Source organism: Scomber japonicus, chromosome 3 (assembly GCF_027409825.1).
Source record: "Scomber japonicus isolate fScoJap1 chromosome 3, fScoJap1.pri, whole genome shotgun sequence".
Classification (NCBI taxonomy): domain Eukaryota; kingdom Metazoa; phylum Chordata; class Actinopteri; order Scombriformes; family Scombridae; genus Scomber; species Scomber japonicus.
Genome location: NC_070580.1, coordinates 24,705,064 through 24,725,558, shown reverse-complemented (window position 1 = coordinate 24,725,558; position 20,495 = coordinate 24,705,064). Strand labels below are relative to the sequence as shown.

Below are 20,495 nucleotides of genomic sequence, written 5' to 3'. Positions count from 1 at the left end.
TTCATTACGACAGGGGAGACAATGACCCAGAATCAAGTTGACCTGAGTGCTTTAAATCAAGGCTTCACTGGAGGAAATAAATTCTCTTCCCACTAGCAAGCCCAGCGCCAACTAGGACAAGTAATCCAGACAGAATAAAAACGTCCTCTAAGAGGACACGGAGGGAGAGAGGGATGGAGGAGTGAAGACGTGATAGGCAAAGAAAGGCAGGAAGGATCTGTTGACTGGATGGATGGCGCAGTGGTGCATTGCTGCAACAACTCAGATTGCTTTCTGAAATAAGACAAATTATCTCACAGGACACAAATCTGAGCAAAACCATGAGAGTGAAAACAGAAATTGTCAGCTCAAGATATGTCACATTTTTGTATCCATCCTACAGCATTTTATTTGTTTTTTTCCTGTTGATGAATCTGAGCTCTGATATCTTTCTGATTTGTCACCAGGTAATTTGAATCTGTGAATCGTCCTGATATTTAGGGCTGGGTATTGAATCATAATACTTTTTTGGATCTTACTGAAATCTCCCTGTAACACAGATTATTGAAAACTGTCAAGTACAAAAGGTGGTAATGAATTTCTGCACAGATTGATAGTGTGTACTTATCTTTGATCAGATTATGGCTGCAATCAATAATCATTTTTTACAATTAATCTGTTGATTATCTAGGTTAATTGTTGTTCAGTTTGTATAATGTCTTAAAATTATGAAAAATGTCAATCACTGCTTCCCAGAATCTAAAGTGACCTCATTTCTTCTTTATCTTGACCAACAGTCCACAACCCAAAGATCTTCAGTTTACTGTCACAGAAGAATAAAGAAGCCAGATAATCGGCACATTTGGCAAGCTGGAACCAAATCATTTTTAGATTTTTTTTTTTTTTTTTTTACTTGACTTTTTTTTACTTGACTTAAAACGATACATTTTGTCAAACAATTATCAAATTTCTGTCAGTTGACAAATCAATGAATCAACTAATTGTTACAGCTGTAGATCAGATCTTTCTCATTTTAAAATCATGATATAGTTTATTTTTTATTTAATTTAGACTATTTAATGATGGTGATGTACTCTTTTGTTGAAGATTGTCATATTCTTGAAAGCTTCTCGATTATTTTGTGAACTGTTGTTTGAAAGATCAAGAATGAACCATCAAGCTCAAAATGTTGCCACTTTTCAAAATTCCTGAACAGCTGCTTTAAATTCAAAAGATTCAGCGTTTAGTTATTTTGTTTTGAAGAAATTCATGTTTATATTTTTCTAAGATAGACGTGTCAAAAAGGTATCTGTGTCATATTGCATGGGCACTACCAAAATTGTCAAAAGATACTCAATCTTACTAATATGACGTGCAAGTGTTTGTGCCTTCACACATTTCTCTCATCAATTTCACCAAAGCCATGAGAGCAGAGCGTCGGCCATTTGTTCTGTTCCACTATAACCAGCTTCATTTGACACATCCAGAGACATCCATTGAAGCATCTTCTTTAAAGCTGAAGATCTGAGTCTTTAACCAAATGTATGCATGTGTGTGGGGGGGTATGGAGCTCTGTGGCTCAGTGAAGCCTAGTCTGTTTTCTGTTGATCTGTTTACATACAGCAGCAGCTGCCGCTCTGCTTTTTTCTTTCCACTCCTCTGCTCTTTGCTATCACTTAGTAAGATGGTTTCCTCTTTATTTTCTTTTTTGTTAACAATAAAGAAACTGCTTCTGTTGCCACTGAAGGAGTTGAGACGGATGACCATAATGGAACATAAAGCTCTGACAGATTGGTTCACAACGTCTGAGACTAAAATGTACACAGGAAATTGAATAAAAGCTACATGGTTATGAGGTTTCAAAATTTCGCTGGCTGCCTTAGTGTTTCTTATGCTTTGTCTGTCTGCGTCTAGCTCACCTTGAAGCTGCCTGCTTCTCTGCTCTCATCAATGTGTTTCTGTTTACTGCTACCTGTATCTGACAGACAGAGAGACAGACAGTAGGAAAGCTCCCAATAATTCCAATTAGTTGCTGCTAACTCTTCAACACAGAAGAAAAAAAAGCAAGAAAGCAGCAAGAAATACAAATCAAGACAATATATGAGAAAAGATTAATACAAATATGACATAATTGGCAAATACAATATGTACATAAGACATTAAGACATTATGTATAGAGCACTGATGTGTGTGAATATGAATACACAATTGGAAGGATATGAGATAAAACTTAGAACACAATAAAAAAGTATTCAATTCACTGATGAGAACTGAATAGATAATCAGTTGTTTAAGCCATATGCATGGTGTGTATACGGTCACTACCTGCCTGTTTAAGGTTTAATGTGTGTGTGTGTGTTGTGTGGTGTTGTGTTGTGTGGTCCAGGGGCGATTGCTCTGAGACAACAAGGGAAGCTCACCAATGGTGTGGTCGTGGTCATGTTGTTATGGCAATTTTGCAAGGTTACTGGCAAAGAGGAACAAGAAGTAAATCTCTTAAATTTTGTCACGCTTAACTAAAGCTCAGAGCATTTCATGTGCATGCAGACTCAGTGTCTGTGTTTGACAAAGATTGAAAAGTCGAAGTCAAACACACAGCATAGAGTCATGAAAGCCACAAAGCATTCTGTCACTCTTACAAGCATTTGGTTGGTACGACAGCCAGCTCTTTGGTACTTATCAGGGCTTCTTTCCTGGAGACGCTTCTGTCGTGGCACACCTGCTGAGAACTGAGAGTGAAGACTTTTTCATACTTCCTTATCTGGTCTTGTTCTCTTTGTGATAATCTTGCTATCCTCTGACACGTCCCTTTAGCCGTGGCCTTTCAAGCTCCCTGCTCGCACTCCCAAATACGAAGACATCTTTGTCTGCTCACACTGCATGAACCCTTCTGTTACATTAATAGTACTGTAGTATATAATCAGGCTAAAGTTCTCTCAGTTAAAAGTTAAATGATAACATTCAGGACTATTTAATGTACGGTAATGAAAACGTGTTTACATGAGCAGTAACTGTTTTCAGACGCATGCCCTAGTATGTGTAATTTTCCTTGTAGTGTCTTTCTGACTCTCCAGACACAGAGCTGTGTTGTGCCAGGTTGACTTTAGAGATTTCAGTTTGACACAGCTGGAGGTCGTGTTTTGGCTAATGGCCTCAGTTGTCATGAAGGTCAGATGTCAGATCTCAGTGTAACAGTCAAAAGCAACTGCTTCCCTTTTTTAAAGGCCATGTGCTGTGTCATTAGCCTTTTGTGCAGTGTTTCTGAAACATTGGCCCAGGGCCCAAAATAATCACTGGTGTATGATAATGAGGACTTTGGGCTTAAACAGAAGTTCTAAAATTAAAGTATAATTCAGGGTTATTACAGTTTAGATATTTTTTTTCAAGGTTTGGCTCATAATTCTTATCTGTAATGATCATGCTGCACTCACCAAGGTAATTGCTGAGATTTCTAATTAGAAGTGAAATGGAGAAAGAAATAATAGTGAGATCATCATTCAAGTTTTAAACTCCTTGGTTAGACAAACATACGTGAAAGACAGTTTTCCTGCATAATCAGTGAGTGATTATTAGCAACATTTTAGATGTGCTCACTTTGGGTTTTACCTCCTAAATAAAATGGTTTAGATGAATGAATCTCAGAGTTACCAGATTTTTAAAAAGCTGAGTGTTGTTTTATATTGCTTATTATGTGAAATAGGATATTTTTAAAATGTTTTCTAAAACACTGAGAAGAAAACAAGAAGTGATCCTTGAATTGTCTGTATTAAGCTTTTGTGTCTTAATTTGCCCCGTTTTCAAGAATAGTTTGAAGTTCACGCACGCACTCAAGCACGCACGCACGCACGCACGCACGCACGCACGCACACACACACACACACACACTATGAATGGCAGAACACTTCAACAATGTTTTCATTACTTTTAGTGATCAATTTCACCCTCTCTGCCTGCATGCTAAATCATTTTTAATGAATTCTCAATCGCAGCGTGTCATGTTAAGATGTGCCTCTGGTTGTTAATCACTGCTTTTAGATAATGTAATGCACTGTCTGAAATTCATTGTCTTGGAAACTGATTTAGTCCTTGTTTAGGAGTATTTGAAAAAGTTAAATTCTTTGTGCAGAATGCTTTCAGCACCTATCACCATGTGATAAATATCACATAATGTTCTGGTATGTAAAGAGTGGACTGCGCTTTAATTTTTAGTCTAACAGGTTGGCTGATGCTCTTCACCTGCACCAGTGACAGACACAGTGTTGCAACAGTTAGTCCACAGTCTCATGTTACGGATTTGGTTTTAGTCTCTAATGCCCTCAGCACGTTGGTAAAAGTAGAACAGACTTATGCTTGGCAAAAGCTTTTTATGGTTCAGTTGCATCATGAAATCAGAAGAAGTCATTTCCTTCCACTCCAAGAGGTGATATTGCTCATTTTAAACTTGAAATTGGATCGAGCTCTTTTATTGCAAATGTCTTTAAACAATAATTCTCTCTTTAATCCCTTTTGTACATTTTTGAAGTGGTGTGAAAAGTTAACATCGATTGAAACAGAAGCTTTGCATAGAACACTCAATCCTCTGTTTCACATCAGTGCCTTGAAGAAATAGTGGAGTAATTTTCTCCTCTTTTACTGTAATTGACAGTGAAATTGTCTCCTATGCTTTGCAACCCTGACTCCAAACCGGCCAGTTGATTAAGAACCTCTTAGTGATACAAGGCTTCTGCAGGAAATGAATTGAATGATGGACTGCGTTACTTGTACGACAGCGCTGTAACTCCTGCTACTATCTGGCTGAATGGTTTCGGTGGGCTTTTTTAATCAGCTTGGCCCGCCGTTGGTATTAGTAAGTGATTAAATGAATTAGTGGGACCTGGAGACATAAGCACCGGCCTGGAACATGAGTTCTCAGGGCCTCGGGGAGCCACGGTGGGTTGGGGTGCTGATTGGAGGGACACTGCTCCCTGTTCCTCTGCTGAGGCCACAGTGTCACAAGCTGGCATGTGCACACAGTGTACACACAATTTCTCCTCACATAGAGGGGTTTGTACAACGCACATGAATACACAGAAGTGTAGATAAAATGCAGACAAACACACACACACACACACACACACACACACACACACTGAGCCATTGTGTGCGACACTGCCGCCACTGTGTCTCGATATGGAGTGTCCTGACACAGCATGCGCCTCCTCACTGCTAAATGTCACGCACTGTTACTGACATTATTGGTGATGCAAAGTGCAGCAAGTATTTATGTGTTATCTGTGTTTTTCTGTGTAGGAAGTTGTGTGTTACGTGTTACTGGCTGCAACTAACATTTAAAAAATCTTTAAACTAGAGCCCGACCAATACTGGATTTTTGGGAATGATGCTGATACCGATATCAGGGAGTAAAAAAATTCCAATATTGATATATTGGCCAGCAATCTCACATATATACAGAACCACATTTGAGTGATCATTACAAAAAATGTGTGTCTATCAAACATAAAATGTACAAGCCGATACTGACATATTGGTCGAGCTCCCATCATGTAAATATTTGGTTTGTAAAATATTACAGAAAAAATGGCCATCACAATATTCCACAGCTCAAGAAGAAGCCTTTAGGTGTCTCGTTTTGTCCAACCAACAATTGGAAACCCTAAGACTTTGTATTAGCCATCACATAAAACAAAGACAATGTTACCTCTGTTATTAATCTTCGGAGCTGTTTCTAAACAAACCTAACCCTAACCGTCACTGTCATCTTTGTGGTTAACATGTTTTTGGACAATAGCAGAAATCTACAGCTTCTACAAAAATGTAGAAAATCGCCTTCATGAGCTGCCAACCTATGATCACTTTCTCACTCTTCTCCATTAATTGTTTGTTCCATTAAATCTCAGAAAATAGACATGAGACACCAAGGCGACATCTTCAGACTACTTTTATGTAAGTATACTATTATGTAAGACTAGGTTTAAGATATGAACCAGAGAAACTTTTTCCTTTCCTGGTCAGGTGTCTGTCTCTTTGCGTGTGTACATTTTTTTGTCATCGTATCTGCTTGTGCCAGACAGAGACTTATAACCGTATTAGCTTGTCTTCTGGTAGCAGGAGATGATGTATTGCCAGGAGGACAGGGGCACCACAGGAACAAAACACAAACATATTCACTCTTTTGTGGTCCAGTGCACGGCCTCGTCCATCACCTCACTGGCTTGAGTTTTCTTATTTTGGCAACTTGATCCTTACTTACTGTCTGTTCCAGTTGTGAGAACAAGTGTGAAGCTTTGCACTGCTTTGTCTTGCTCTTTGTCACATTATGGTGAAGTAATTTGTTGTAAGACCTGCTATGAAAAGCATATCTGTAATGTATTGTGGAGACATAAAGATATTATATAATCATAATTGGATGAGAGTGAGTGACGGGAGGCTTATGGGATTATAGTCATTAAAATATATAGTTTGATACTGAATGAGACGTGCGTTTTTGGATTTCAACAATAGTAAAACGTATCTTTTAACTAGAAACCTTTTGACCTCTACGCTGTTTTTATCTACTCTGGATTCCACTCAACAATTAACAGTCTTTTTCAAGTCAGACGGCCTGTATTCAAGCTGAATTGCAATGTTTTTTCTTGTAATGTTCCCATCCAGTAAGTCATTTAATGTAGTGAAGAGTAATGTTTGGCCTTCTCCTTTCAAATATTCTATTGAACATTTGATTCTGGTGATTCTCTGTAAACATTTAGTCATCAGACCTCCAGGCTTCATTTTGAGCGTCAAGTCTTAGTTTTCATGTGTTAAGATGCTGATTCTGTTGGCACTCAGACAAAAGCGTTCAACATGAGTGACAGATTTCTACTAGAATATTCAAATAGATTCAAATACATTGTTGACTCTAATAAATGAATAGATAAGACTGCTTACCTTGCACTGCCTTTATGCAGAGGAAATGAACTGTAGATTATCTGTTGGCTTGAACTCACCATGACAGGGCACACTGTGTTTGGATGGTGGAAGGATTTTTTTCTTAAAGCTAATGAACTTTGGTCTTTGGATTACAGATAAAAACAGCAAGTGTGCTCCGGTCTAGGTTCTACGGAAATTGTTGATATCATAGCCGATTTTAAATGGTGTCCTAGTACTGATGCAGTATCAGTACTTAAACTTTACGTATCTTTACCTTTTTAATGCAGTAAATGTGATGAAGCAAAAGGTGATGAAGCAGCTCATTCATGAAGTACATAGTAAAGCCTCCTTTTTTTTTTTTTTTTACACTGAGCCTGGCAACAGTGGCATGTGAAGTTTCCGTGAGGTTGTTTCCTGTCGTTTACACGTAGGTCAAAAGATTTCCTGTGAAGTTTGTTCCGTTGCACAGCTGCCTGGAGAACAGACCTGATTTTGAAAACTAAGGACGCCACAGAAGAAGAGTGTTCAGAAATGTTACACGGGTTCCTCAAATGATGGATGTCTAAAACTTATTTTAAAACCTCAGTGTCCTAAGCATCAAAGTTCACTCTTCATATTGAAACCTTTTGACTAGCAATCCAAGCTCAATGTCCATTTACTAGCTTTGTCTGTATAGTTTTTAACTGTATGACATGGTTTTCATTAGTAAATGGAGTTTGTCACACAGATAGATGTGTTAATCTGTTGCATTGTTGCATGTTGACAGATTCATTACTGACCAAATGAAGGATGACCAAAAAGAATCAAATCTATATTTTTCTTTCAAGCTTGACATTTTGCCTAAAAAATGCAGGATTGAAACGTTTTTTTTTTAAAGACAGGTGAGCAAGAATACTAATAGACCTGCACTACCTGTGAAGCTATCATCATGACGTATAAAATACAGGTTAGCCTATACAGACTGTCAGTACCAGATGCTTCAACTAAGTAGATCACAGTCATCCAGTTTAATAATCAGTTTCAGCACACACAGAGGAGAAAGGTCAGTTCACTAATTGATTCTCTGCTGTTCCGTGTTTCTTCACAAGACATCAGTCTGATATGTGCAGATTACTTTTCACTAGCATTAGTTACCCTGCAGCTAGAGACCAAACTGCGCACTGTAGAATCTGAAAACTGTTCAGTTGACTCCCAGCACTCAAGACCTCATAATCAGAGATGAAACCTCATCAGCAAACACAAAGTGAGAGCACAGACCAATGTGCAAAGTCATTTTCAGCTCACCCTAGCAAACTGTATTTGCTGATGAAGACCATGTGATACAGTGATACAGTAAGCATAGTGAAAAAAGCTGAGTTGGGTTGTTTTGTCAAATTGAATGACAACGTTGATTTCTCCTAACTGTTGACAAACATGTAATTGTGGGTTGATGTGCATGTGGGAAATGAGAAATGAATGATGTGGGGGAAAAATATCTAAACATGTTGCACTCAAGCAGCAAAAAGTAACATAAAGTCCAGCAGGACATTTTATAAAAAAGGTTTACATTATATCCTGCCTGTGGTGTATACATGCTGTGTTGTATTGGACATACTGTACTGCTATTATCTATACATCTATAGGATATTGCCCTCTTTGCCAAATCACCTTCATAATGATGATGAATGGTCCAGAATGACCTCAATCCTGCTGCTTTGTGGAGATATTAGAGTGAATCAAAGCTGATGTCAGCACTGCTACGCGCACACTCGTATGCACACGCACACGCACACACACACACACACACACACACACACACACACACACACAGTTTTGTAAAGCTATAATTTTCAGGCCTTCATTGGAAGCATTCATTTTCTATCCTGAGCATTTTAACACCATTTCATGACCAATTTAACTGTAGCTCTTTTTTTAATTGAACAGCTCCTTCTAAATTGAGTGAGGGCTGGTAAAACGTCCTCAGTCACTTTTTTCTTTTTTCCTCTGTCCTTGAGAGGGCGTTTGGGGCTCATAAGTGTGGAAACTGACGAACACACACTGCAGCATTATAGTTGTCAGGGATGAAAAGGAGAAAATGGATCATAATGACCTGAATGCTCAGTGAATGAGCCTTTGTACTGAAGCATTAGGCGGCCATGTCAGACAGTGTCTAAACTAATGCAATTTTCATGCAGTTAGCCCAGGGACCTTGACAAATGTGCACTGTTTTGAGTGTATTGTGTTTGAAAAGTTATGTGTGTTTCTATCATAAGATGCACTTCCTTTATATTTCTGTCTGGCAGGTTAACAGCAGCAGATCGATGTTTTACAAAATAGTTGATTATGGTTTGAGGCTTTCTTAAAAACAGACAATTCAGACAAATGTGAAATGCTTAACTCAGAAATGATCAGCTAAGTGTAATGTCTACTCTTTACTACACTTTGGAACAAGAGTCCTCCTGTTTTGAGTTCATAACTAAAACACAGCTCACCTGTAGCCTGATGTAGCCTGTGCACCCAAAACACTGAGGCCTAGTCACTTATGTTTTCCATCTCCAAACTCCAGTAGGTTAGAGCCCCTCAAAGATCCTCAGTCTGTAGACTATTCAAAGATCAAAACAGACTGTCAGGGTCATGTATGGTGGGGGCCATAGTTCAGCCCGGTCATAAATCTGCTGTGGCCTCATAATGATGCATGTATCACATTTCTGCCCCGACTGCTGCTCGACACCTAATGTTAGTCTCTTTAAATCGATATCCTGTCCCCTGTTTCCTGTGTACATTTTGTCACATAGAGTAATGCACAGTTGAAGTAGCAGGGCTCTAGAAGTAACTAGCCAGGGGGGAAAAAGTAGCAAACTAGCTTGAAAGATTTTGTTCATAAAAGCCTAACTTTGGTGACTTCTGGCTCACTCAATAGGCACTATTCCATCATATATACTGATCTTAATTATTGCATATTTGAATGAGTTTGCCTACCCGACTGTAAACATAATGAATTATTTTAAAGGAGAATTAGGCTGCCTATGCATTTTAGCCCACACAGTCTGTAAATAGCTATTAATATAACCAGAATCAAAACTATTTTATTTGAATCAAACATTAATATAATAAAGTAGTTGTTTAGGTGGCAGACAGAACCTATGGAAAACTCTGTGTAATTTTGGAAGAAGTTTATTTTGATGCAACAGAATGCAAACACAGCAGAATCGTTACATCACATTATTGCATAAAAATGAGATTGTATAGAAGCCTGAAACAAGTTGTGGTCTTATTTAATAACTTGTACAGCCTTAATGGACTGTTTTCTTCAAGAGGATGCTGTCTGTCTGATGTGTTTCTGGGTAAAGACAGACAGACAATCCTCCTAAAGTGCAACCCGCTTCAATTTTATCCAGGAGATAGAACGGCGTGGTCTGCATTTTTCTGTTCCCGTCACAACAAAGCAGAGGTTTTGTGATGCGTAGGCAGCCGGCAATTTGTGAAAACAAACAACAAAATCTGAAAATGAGACAAAAAAGAAAGATGTTAGAAATTGTTCCTCTTGGTTGGTGGTTTACTTTGGGCATAAATACTGTTTACTGATTGCTGCTGCTCGACGTGGGCAAGCGTGTTCATTGTCTGACCTGCTTTTTCAAATGAGCTGCATAAAATTTAGGCTGTTCCTTTTCCATAAAAATGTGCAATACAAAGTGTGAGTGCACTATAACATTCTTATCAGCCGCCAGGGAACTGATTGAGGTCAATCTGTGATTTGCTGCCTTGGCCCTTGGCTGACTGTGATATCACCAGAGGGCTTACCGTTGCCCGCAGCACCCTGTGTTTTACATATCTTCAAACAGTTTGCCTGTGCATCCTAGTAGGACCTCGCCAGTACACTGAGTATGTGCATTGTCTGTTTTTGATGTGCTACTAAAGCTCTTAATGTGCAAGACAATCTCCCCCGAGGCTGTAAATTATTTATTCTCTTCTATCTTCAACTGGTTATTAAATACCAAAAGCGGTGCTAATGTCCCTCACCTGTTGTTAATGTTATAGAAATAATAGTGTACACATAAGCATGAAAGCTGTCAGACAGCCCCTAGTCAATTCATCAGTTGAATAGTCAAATGGAAACTATTTCTTGCCCCACGTGCCGCAGCCCACAGAGCGGTGATAAAACACTTTATGATCAGTGAAAACTGCTGGTGCGATTACAGGTGCTGGTTTCCTATCGCCCAGCAGCTCGTCGTCTTTTTCACTCACGTTTTTTTGATGTGTTCAGTTGCTTGTGGGAGGGTAGGAAAATGGTTATCAGTCTTAATATCAGCGGTATGCTTGGAAAAATTCATGTTAGTTTGGCAAAATCTCCTCTTCCCTGTCATTTTTATTTTCCATGGTAGTTAACTAGAGTGTAAAAGTCAAGTTAGAAAGTGAAGAAAGCTCAGCAAGAAAAGTGGCCTGGACTGTTGTAGGTTAGAGCTAGGGTTAATCAAGGGCTTGCTTTCAGAAGCAGGGGGAAAATGGAGCAATTAGAAATGCTATGTAGATTTCTAAAATTGAACGAATGGCACTAACCTACTAAAAATCAAATCATGTTCTTGATGGAGACCTTATACTTTATGACAGGTCTTCCTCTTACAACATGACCCACCATTAGACAACCTGCAAACAGCTTGACAGGCCAAATTCAAGGGGAAAAAAAATCCAGAAGAGCTACTAGAAGTTTATTAATGACACGGTAGAGCTGCAACTAATGGTTATTAAATGATTAGCCATTAACAATAGGAAAGCCTAAAATCCTCCTTGGGAAATGCATTTTTAGCACAGATTTGATAAATTGTTGAAATAGTTGCAGATCAACTTTCTGAATAAATGATTAACCGTTTCAGCTCTACAGCGATTTAATATCGGAAGGCGACCCGGGTGAGCGAACTCAGGACTTTAAACATTATAAGAGTTATGACAGCCGGACAGTAAGAGGAAAACATTATTAGAGATTTAGATAGTAAATCAAACAGAACATGTAATAGTAGTAGGAGGGGATAGTATTTTGAAAAGTGACAGGGACATTTCTTAACATTCCCAGAGGAAATTACACACTTGCTCATTATCTTATTATAAGGAATTGAAAGACAGTTAATGTTGTCAAAGCTGGGCGATAAAACAATTACGGCTATCTGTTAATGCAGAAGGTGTGTGTGTGTGTGTGTGTGTGTGTGTTGTCGGTCTGGTTTTGACACTAGCATCTTTGTTGTCTTGGCTGTACTTTTACTTTAGTGTGTGTGTGTGTGTGTGTGTGTATGTGTGTGTGTCTGTATGAGTAATATCATTACTTCTGCTCTCATTCTTCTGATTTGATCAACAGTAGCTCCTGGGTTTCATATTCTTAGCACTAATGCCATTGACCATCAAAGACAGCTAAAGAAAACAGTGGATGCTCCTTGTTTGTTACACATCCTGTTTGAAGTTAATTCACTTTGTTCGCTGCACTCTCATCCCACAGAGAGCGAGGGAGAGAGAGAGAGGTACGCTGTGCCTGCCTTGGCTCATTCATGATGCATCAGAGGAAACATTTAGCTTGTAAAATCCAGCTTAGTTGTAAAATAAAGCAGTTCATGTAAAATGTTTTATAGATGTCAGCAGTTTGGGGTCATAGTGGAACCTTTTTCCTGGATCAGCTCCACTGCGTGTTACAGTAAGGCTCTTACTGTCACATTGGTTAAAACCTTATTGATCCCAGGAGGAAAATCTGGCGATTCTACCTCGTCTTTATTTATTTACTGAAGCTATTCCCTCAGGCTAATCTGTAATCATGTGATAACACACTCAGCTGTGTCTGTATACACAGTCCTCAGGATAACTTGGAGTGTATCATTTCATGTATACCACGGCCACTTACACTAAGTTAGACCTGTAAACTATCGACCACATTTTTGTTTGGATGGTACCTTTCTGTTAAAATGAATTCAAAACATATTTTGCTTTAACCCTGTTTTGTTTTTGTTTTAATTTCTAACTGAATTCAGTGAACTAGCTTTTGGGAGCAGTTTTTTTATTTCATCAGATCTATTGCTTAAAGCTCACCCAGCTGAGCAAACGTTAATTAATCACAGATAAAGTAGGCAATAAAAACTTTACAATTTCCTTACAATAATGTAGGCCTAACTGTAAAGAATAGTGACTGGAACGTGAGGTTTGCAGGTTGTTAAAAAAATGTAGTTAGAAAAGGCATCATGGGTGGACACATGCACAGGAGCTTTGTGTGGCATTTTATTATTTGTGGCATCCAAGCAGTATTCTTTTTATGCGGTCTGTTTTAACGCTGCATTAAGATGAGGCAAGGTGCTCTGTTTGATGTCATGAATGATTGAACTTGAATGAATGTGTGCCGCCCCATCAGTATGAACAGTATATATGCAGGTAGAATAGGTAATATGGACAGTATACAATTTCACAGTATGAATATATAACATATATATTTAACCCCTGTTGGTTATGGCGATGAATGGGGTTTTCTTCCAGAAAATATTTACATTAAAGTTTTATAATATATATATATTTCAATTTACCTTTTAATGTGGTCTTTGAAAACTGTAAAGACATTTGTATAGTTTAACAGTTTAACAGAAAGTCATGTGAATTGTGTAAGTAAAGAGAATAATTCATTCATAACATGTATTGGCTCACTCGTTTCCCCGAAAAAAAAAAAAAAAAGTTCAATGGCTATCATCTACATCTGCTGTCTGACCTCCTTGAAAGATTTTGATGGGGGGTGGGGGGTGGATTGCTGACAGCTTCAGTTTGAACCCTTTTTAATCCTCCTGTGATCGACCTTTGGAGTCTGACCCAGTCTTTAGAAATCATTTGCTATTAACCAATTTGGCGTGCTAAAAGGCATCTCCAGCTCATGCTCTTTTCACACAAGCACTTATAGTCTTGATCTCTTCCTGTCATTTGTCAAATAGCTCTCGTTGTACAGGAACATCGGACTAGAGGACAACCTGACATATTTGTGCTGGATAGTTTTCTGCATTCAAAAGCCTGAAGAGTCAACAGTGCGTCAAAGTTTTAGTTTTGAGTTTCATTTGTGAGTCAGGACATCATGACTGTCGGTTGATAATGCAACAAACGCAATCTTTTTCGGTTACACACAAACATGCACACACACGCACTGTGCTGGTATACTGAGGACTGAAAGTGAGCCTGTAGGAAGTGATCGCACTGCTTGTTTCCTGATTATGTTTTTAACAGTTAAAAAGGGTAGGTGCTGTACTGCTGCAGAGGAAATACATGAGTTTGGTGACAGACAAAGTAGATGGGGCAGCACATTGCATTATGAAGTGTATCATCAAGCAATGCTGCTGGACTGCAGGGATTGCTTTAGTGAAGGTCTGCAGACGTGAGTTCATGTTTATCAGCATTTGTGGTTTCATATATAAAACCTGCACATGCACATATGTTTTTAAAGTTAAAGAATACATATGAAGTATAATTTTGTTTTTGAGAAATACTTGATTATGAAAGTTTGTGTTTGTACGCTAGGGGATTGGGAAGGGCTGAGCTTTTATCACAAGGTTTTCTGGCTTCAATGTATGAAAATGACCGTATATTGTTGAGAGTGCTGTTGAAAGGAAGTGGCCTGATTAAGCTCAATCACTGCAACTTTAATAGTTACTCAACTGATGTCAGATTACTGTGTGTGTGTGTGTGTGTGTGTGTGTGTGTGTGTGTGTGTGTGTGTGTGTGTGTGTGTGTGTGTGTGTGTGTGTGATGTGTGATGTGCCCTGCTACTGACCTGTCCTATTGATAAAGGTAAAATATTCAACTTCTGGACAATTATTTGTAGAGCTTTTTATTAATTGATTAAATCACCCTTTACAGAGAGTAGAGTATGCTGCTTCCTTTGTCAGTCACTGAAAATTAATAACAAACTAAAGTTGATTTTCACTGGTCCTCTGTAGCTCTCCATTGTCCCCATTGTCACAAAGAAAAGAACAGACTGACTTTTGTTCACGTGTACAACCATGCCGGGTGCATCAAGGTAACTGTAAGATGTAGAAACCACAGTTTCAGCACACTGCCCCCGTATGTTTTTTTTCTCTTAATCAGCTTCTCATCGCACTGACTTAGGCTTGAAGCATTCAGGAAGTGGTTAACCTTGATGGAGGAATGGAGACAGAAGTATAACAGCTCACGAAGCAAATGGAAAATTGACACAGCAACCCATGCTCAGTCATTTAGGTGGAATTGAGAAATTGGCCTTTATTTTTAGAGCTACATTTATCCCCTTCAGTGACATCTTAAAGGTGTCATCTCGATATGTGTATCATGCAAATATAAATGGAGCATTTATATATATATATAAATATTATAAATATTGCTTTCATTTTTGTTTCACCTTGATGTGATTTCATTATCACAGTAGACACAGTTGCAAGACACAGAAAATGGAAATTTTATGGAGAGAGAAGTTATTCAGCTGTCAGTACTATGCTCAAGGATACTTCAGAAGGCTGCTTAGTTGCTTGATAGCTTGAACTTGGGTCTCTCTGACTACTAACTAGGCCACCAAAGTGCTTCTCAGTGCATTTTGCCCTGGTGCATCAGATCAGTGCTCACTTTAAGCTGTCAAACTTCCCACAGTACATCTGTTTGCATTTGCATTAATAGTGCATCAACTGTTTCTCTGTGTTCTCTGTCAGAGAGTTTACTGCTGCTGAAAGCATGATGATGACGATGGGAGGAGGTTACCACCGAAGGGGCAGCCCTCGCTAGAATCATACTTTCCCCCCTCCAACTTCACCCCTCCACGCATCACCCACTACTGCCACCCCTGCCTCCAGCGCCATGGCCAACCACCTGGAGCTGATCCAAGAGCTGCAGCAGCTGGACAAGGTGCCAAGTCTGGAGAGGCTGCGGACAGCCCAGAAGCGCCGTACCCAGCAGCTGAAGAGATGGGCCATATACGAGAAGGAGATGCAAAACAAGAAGCGCAAGGCGGATAAGAAAGCACGCAACAACAACTTCCAGCAATCGGAATCCAAGAAGCATGTGTCGTTTGCCGCCAGCGTGGCACTTCTGGAGGCGTCGGCCAGGAATGACCCAGATGAAGGTAGGGACAGTAAAGAATATCTAGATATGTGCAAATTAAAAAAATGTTGCTCCTGTATTGATGACACAAGCTACACAATTGCACTTAACACAGTAGACCAATGGACACGCATAATACAACCTCCTGTAGATTTATTCTGGTTGTAACAAGGCAACACACTAAAATATGTCCCGGGGTTCCCTTCATAAACCCAGCACAAAGCTCAGTGACGCTACATTTGAATAATTACTCTAATTTCAGCCTCTCCTCACTACTTCAGCTGGATATCAAAATGCCAAGGTCAGGAAAACAATTAGCTGGGTCTGACCACTTAAACTGCCAGTGGAATTCACTCCTTTCGCACTGCATTTGTTCTGCTAGGAGACTGTTTTATCATTGGGAAATAATGGAGTTGTCACACTGAGATGAAACTCTGCCAGTCTTTTAATTAAAATTTCTATGGATGGTGCCCTCCTATTTGGAGATAGTAATTGTTTTCCCGCAGTACAAACAGCCCCACGGTGCTGTTTCAGTGCTAACAGTATGTCAGTATGATGCAAGAGTATGAGAATGATAACAGGCTGCTATGTTTTACATATGGCATCTAATTTAACTTCACTTTAACTCAAAACTAGATTGAACTCTTTTTAACCGTAACAAATACTGCCCTGGGCTTTGCTACCGTACATTCTTTGCTTCTGCAAACAGTTTTTTTAGAGATAGAGAAACAGCCACAAGGCTGATGTGTTTTCATATAATTTGCAAAAGCAGTTCTGGACTGCTCACACACACATCCACATTAACCCATATGCACTTGCACATGGACTGTGAACTGGCATGCTTAAACTCCAGCTGGAGTAAGAGTCATTGCAAGTCTTGAGATTTGTGTTGTCTGGATTTTAACATGTGGTGAAACGTAAAAAAATGGATAAAAACAGCAGACGATAAAGGAAGTAGACGATAACATAAAAGGGAAATGCTCTTTGCAAACAAAAATGCTTTGTAAAACACCTTTCATTAGTCACGTTGCTGCTTCATTACTACCACAATGTTGATGCTGTTGGTGACCATGAAGATTTTTTTAAAACACCAGTGGTTGCCAGGAACAGGCAACATCTACTCATTTGTTTTCAGTTTCAAGACATCTGCATTTAACATTATTGTATGTTTTCACTGAAGGAAACAGTTTCCGAGAATTACTAGCAGTTCACTCTGCATTCATTTAAAGTCAGCATAGTGTAAATACTAGTTCAGGGAAATTAAAACATTAGTGAATCCTGGCTTGTGTGTAGTGTTTTATCAAGTTTTGAGAGTGCAGGCAAAACACAGGCAGCAAAACAAAAATCCTTTGTACAAGTTTTGAAGGCCATCTTTTCTTTTCTTTATATACATGGCGACTTGTAGAATGAAAATCAATCTGATAAGGTTAGCAGTTGCCTCAACTTGTGAGACCAGTTGCGTTATAGGGTTTGGAGGCGGGGGCACTGATGAAAAAAGACAGGAGGCAGAGCTGGAGGTGGCAGAGGTGTGACCAACATGGACAAGATTAGGAATGAATCTATTACTGCTCAGGCTGGGTGGTTTGGAGAAAAAGTGCGAGAGATGAGATGGTTTGGACACGTGCAGAGGAGAGATGCTGGTTATATTGGGAGAAAGATACTGAAGATGGAGCTGCCAGGCAAGAGGAAAAGAAGGAAGGCTAAAGAGGAGGTTTATGGATATGGTGAAGGAAGACATGCAGGTAGCTGGCATGACAGAGGAAGATGCAGAGGACAGGAAGAGATGGAAACAGATGCCACGGCGACACCGAATGGGAAAAGTTGAAAGAAGAAGAAGACGAAGCAGTTACCTCAACTGGTGTTTGCCCAGCATGTAGCCTTGGTTGACAACAGATTATATTTTAATATGGCGGCTGGATTTTGTAGGAGGTGACATAGCAGACTAATAAATGTAAATTGAACTACATTGTTTCTGTAGATGTGCGGTTATTACACATTTTATTGTAAACTAACATTTTTCATGTAGCTACATTTAAGAAGTGTCAAATCATACATTATATCTCAATATACATGTACTGTGTGGTTTATATTTCATTTTTATAGTGTAGTAATTCAGAAATGAATGAAACCTGTTTTGGTTTCTAAGCGTTTAAATAACACATATTGACCATGATTGTGTTGTGTTCACACATCTGAACAAATGCTCACGCTTGTGTATCTTCATGTGCGACACCTTAGAGGAGATTTATTGCTCTGGTTTTGGCATAACTGATGTGCAGAGGCTTTCAGTTCTCTTTAGTGCTGATTGTGCCCAGGCGTAGAATCGTTTGCTATCAATGCTGTTTAATTAGGGTGACCATGAAAGAAGCAGCATTATAAAAAGAAAGGGAGACAGGGTATAGTGTTGCCTGCACAGCTCCAGTGGCAGCTGGCTAGCTCAGGATCCTGATAATCTCCTCTCTCATTCCCTCTGGTCCCCAAATGCTCGATCAGGCGTCATGACTCCACACGCTATGCTGCTCCGGCTTTGAAGGCCCTGGGCGTCCTTTAAAAAAATATATAGTTTGACAGTGTCACGGATTACCTTATACAGTCATTTTAAAAGAAGGTTACATAAAGAGAGAAAATGAAAATAAATAGAAATAATGATGGAAATTAATATGAGCTTTTAAAAACAAACTTTTTTAAGATGAATGTTTAGACATATAATCTGCAAGAACAATGACAGCAGCAGTGGAAAGTTACTGATAAGGTTGGAAATGAAAGAAGTCGCCCATCACCTCTTTTCATGAAGAGAGAGAGGAAGGGCGAGAGGTAAAAACAACAACAAAGAGATTTGGGATTGACTTTGACCCGAGGCTGACTCTGCTGGTCTCGAGGCCATAATAAGATGACAGCTTGGATTGGCTAGACTGACTGACTGGTAAATCCCTGATTGGTTGGAGCGGGTGAGATGCTTCCTGTCATTCTTTCTCTGCTCTTTATTCTCTGTAGTTGCCATCACAGCTTCATAGGGTTGACTGGGAGGGTGTGTGTGCATACACACACTGATAAATGTGTGTGTTTATTGGTATGCATGTTTCATAGTTGGATTATTTGCATTTCTGTGCAGTCTTTGTACTTGCAGGTCTGCATGTTTATATGTTTGTGTTCTAGTGTGTAAATGTGTGTGTGGCCGTGTGCATGTTTTCTCTCTGATCTACAGTGTTGCTGTCATTATAACTTCCTCACTGGAAGCTCTGGGAACAGACTCCAAGGCTGTGAGAAGATGCAGATGCAGAAAGCTAAAGAGGGCAGAATGTGTTCTCAAGCTGAAGGTCGTGTGGGGCTTTGAGAATGTGTTTGTGTGGTTTTAAGTGGAGGAGCTGAATTGCTCTTAAGTGAGTTTGTGTTGAACATAAATAAACTTTCTAGTGTGTGTTTCCGGTTGTGTGCTTGTTTTTTTTACAGCCTGAGAAACACTGAATAGGCTGGAAAAGAAAGCAGAGAATAGGAGATAGGAAAGAATTGGATGGGAAGGGATGCATCCTGAGTCTGAGCCCATTTCTTCGCCCTCCGGCTGCCACCGTCTTGAACCCTCTGCCCTCACACGGCGTTGAGGGCTGATGGCTGTGAAATTACTGTGAAGCACCTCAGTGTCTCTGTGTGCAGCTCTCTGGCTATAGAGCCTGATAGGTTTTGTCCTCTCCAGAGAGCTGCCATCCAGCAGAGGAGCAGCCATCAGGGTCAGAAAGGACATACACACACATTTATATATACATAGAGCTGATCTGACATTTCCTCTCAACACTTCTGCGTTACCTGATGAATTTGTTGAACAACTAAACTGAAAAAAGGTTTATATTAGGCAACTAGCAAATATTTTCATCCAAATTGACTGTGGAGGTTTTTCATGATCTAGAATTAAGTCAATGCCGTCAGGTCAAGTCAATGTAAACATTCGGAGGCAATCAAATTATCCCACTGATTAGATGACCATAAGTGGGCCACAGAAGCATGTGTAAAAGGGTCGTTCAGTAATCCTAAAGTAGGATTTATAATTGTTTGCAGTGTAGCTATTGAACCTATGCATGAAGCCGCTTTAGCTACACAGTAGTCCATACATTTGCTGTGCTACGCCTCCTCAAAAGTTTGTCTCACAGTGATTGTCTGCTCTCTCTCACAGTGGATTAATGCTCATAAACACAGTGGTAGTGTCTTTCAGTAATGAGACAAGGTGAATATTGTCAGCTTCTCTCTATATCCCAAATGAATGAAAATAAGATTATGGAAAAAAATCAGAATCACGATTATTTGGGTCAAAATTGAAATCACGATTATTAAAACAATTTTTTTTTTACTTTAGAAACATGCTGCTTTTCTTGTCCAAGCAGCAGCCATTTATCTGCTGTGTAACGCAACACACAGCAGAAAATATTGTGCAGAGATATTAGTGCTGGCCAAGCGGGTTAAGATGACGATCACACATTCACACAACACATCCTGTTTTTTAATAATTAGTCAGCATTGTCTGACGCAGGCTGGAAAATGTGCACTTTTATTTACAGTTAAAACATTTC

General features: G+C 39.4%; 1 protein-coding gene across 1 annotated transcript in view; it reads left to right on the top strand.

The window, feature by feature from the left end:
- The window catches only part of ppp1r16b (protein phosphatase 1, regulatory subunit 16B), a 79,916-nt gene that overhangs the window by 13,766 nt on the left and 45,655 nt on the right, over positions 1-20,495 (top strand). The window contains exon 2 of the mRNA XM_053316131.1: positions 15,549-15,958. Coding sequence (XP_053172106.1) covers positions 15,694-15,958 — 265 coding nt within the window. The 5' untranslated portion in view covers positions 15,549-15,693. The remainder of the gene's footprint in view (positions 1-15,548; positions 15,959-20,495) is intronic.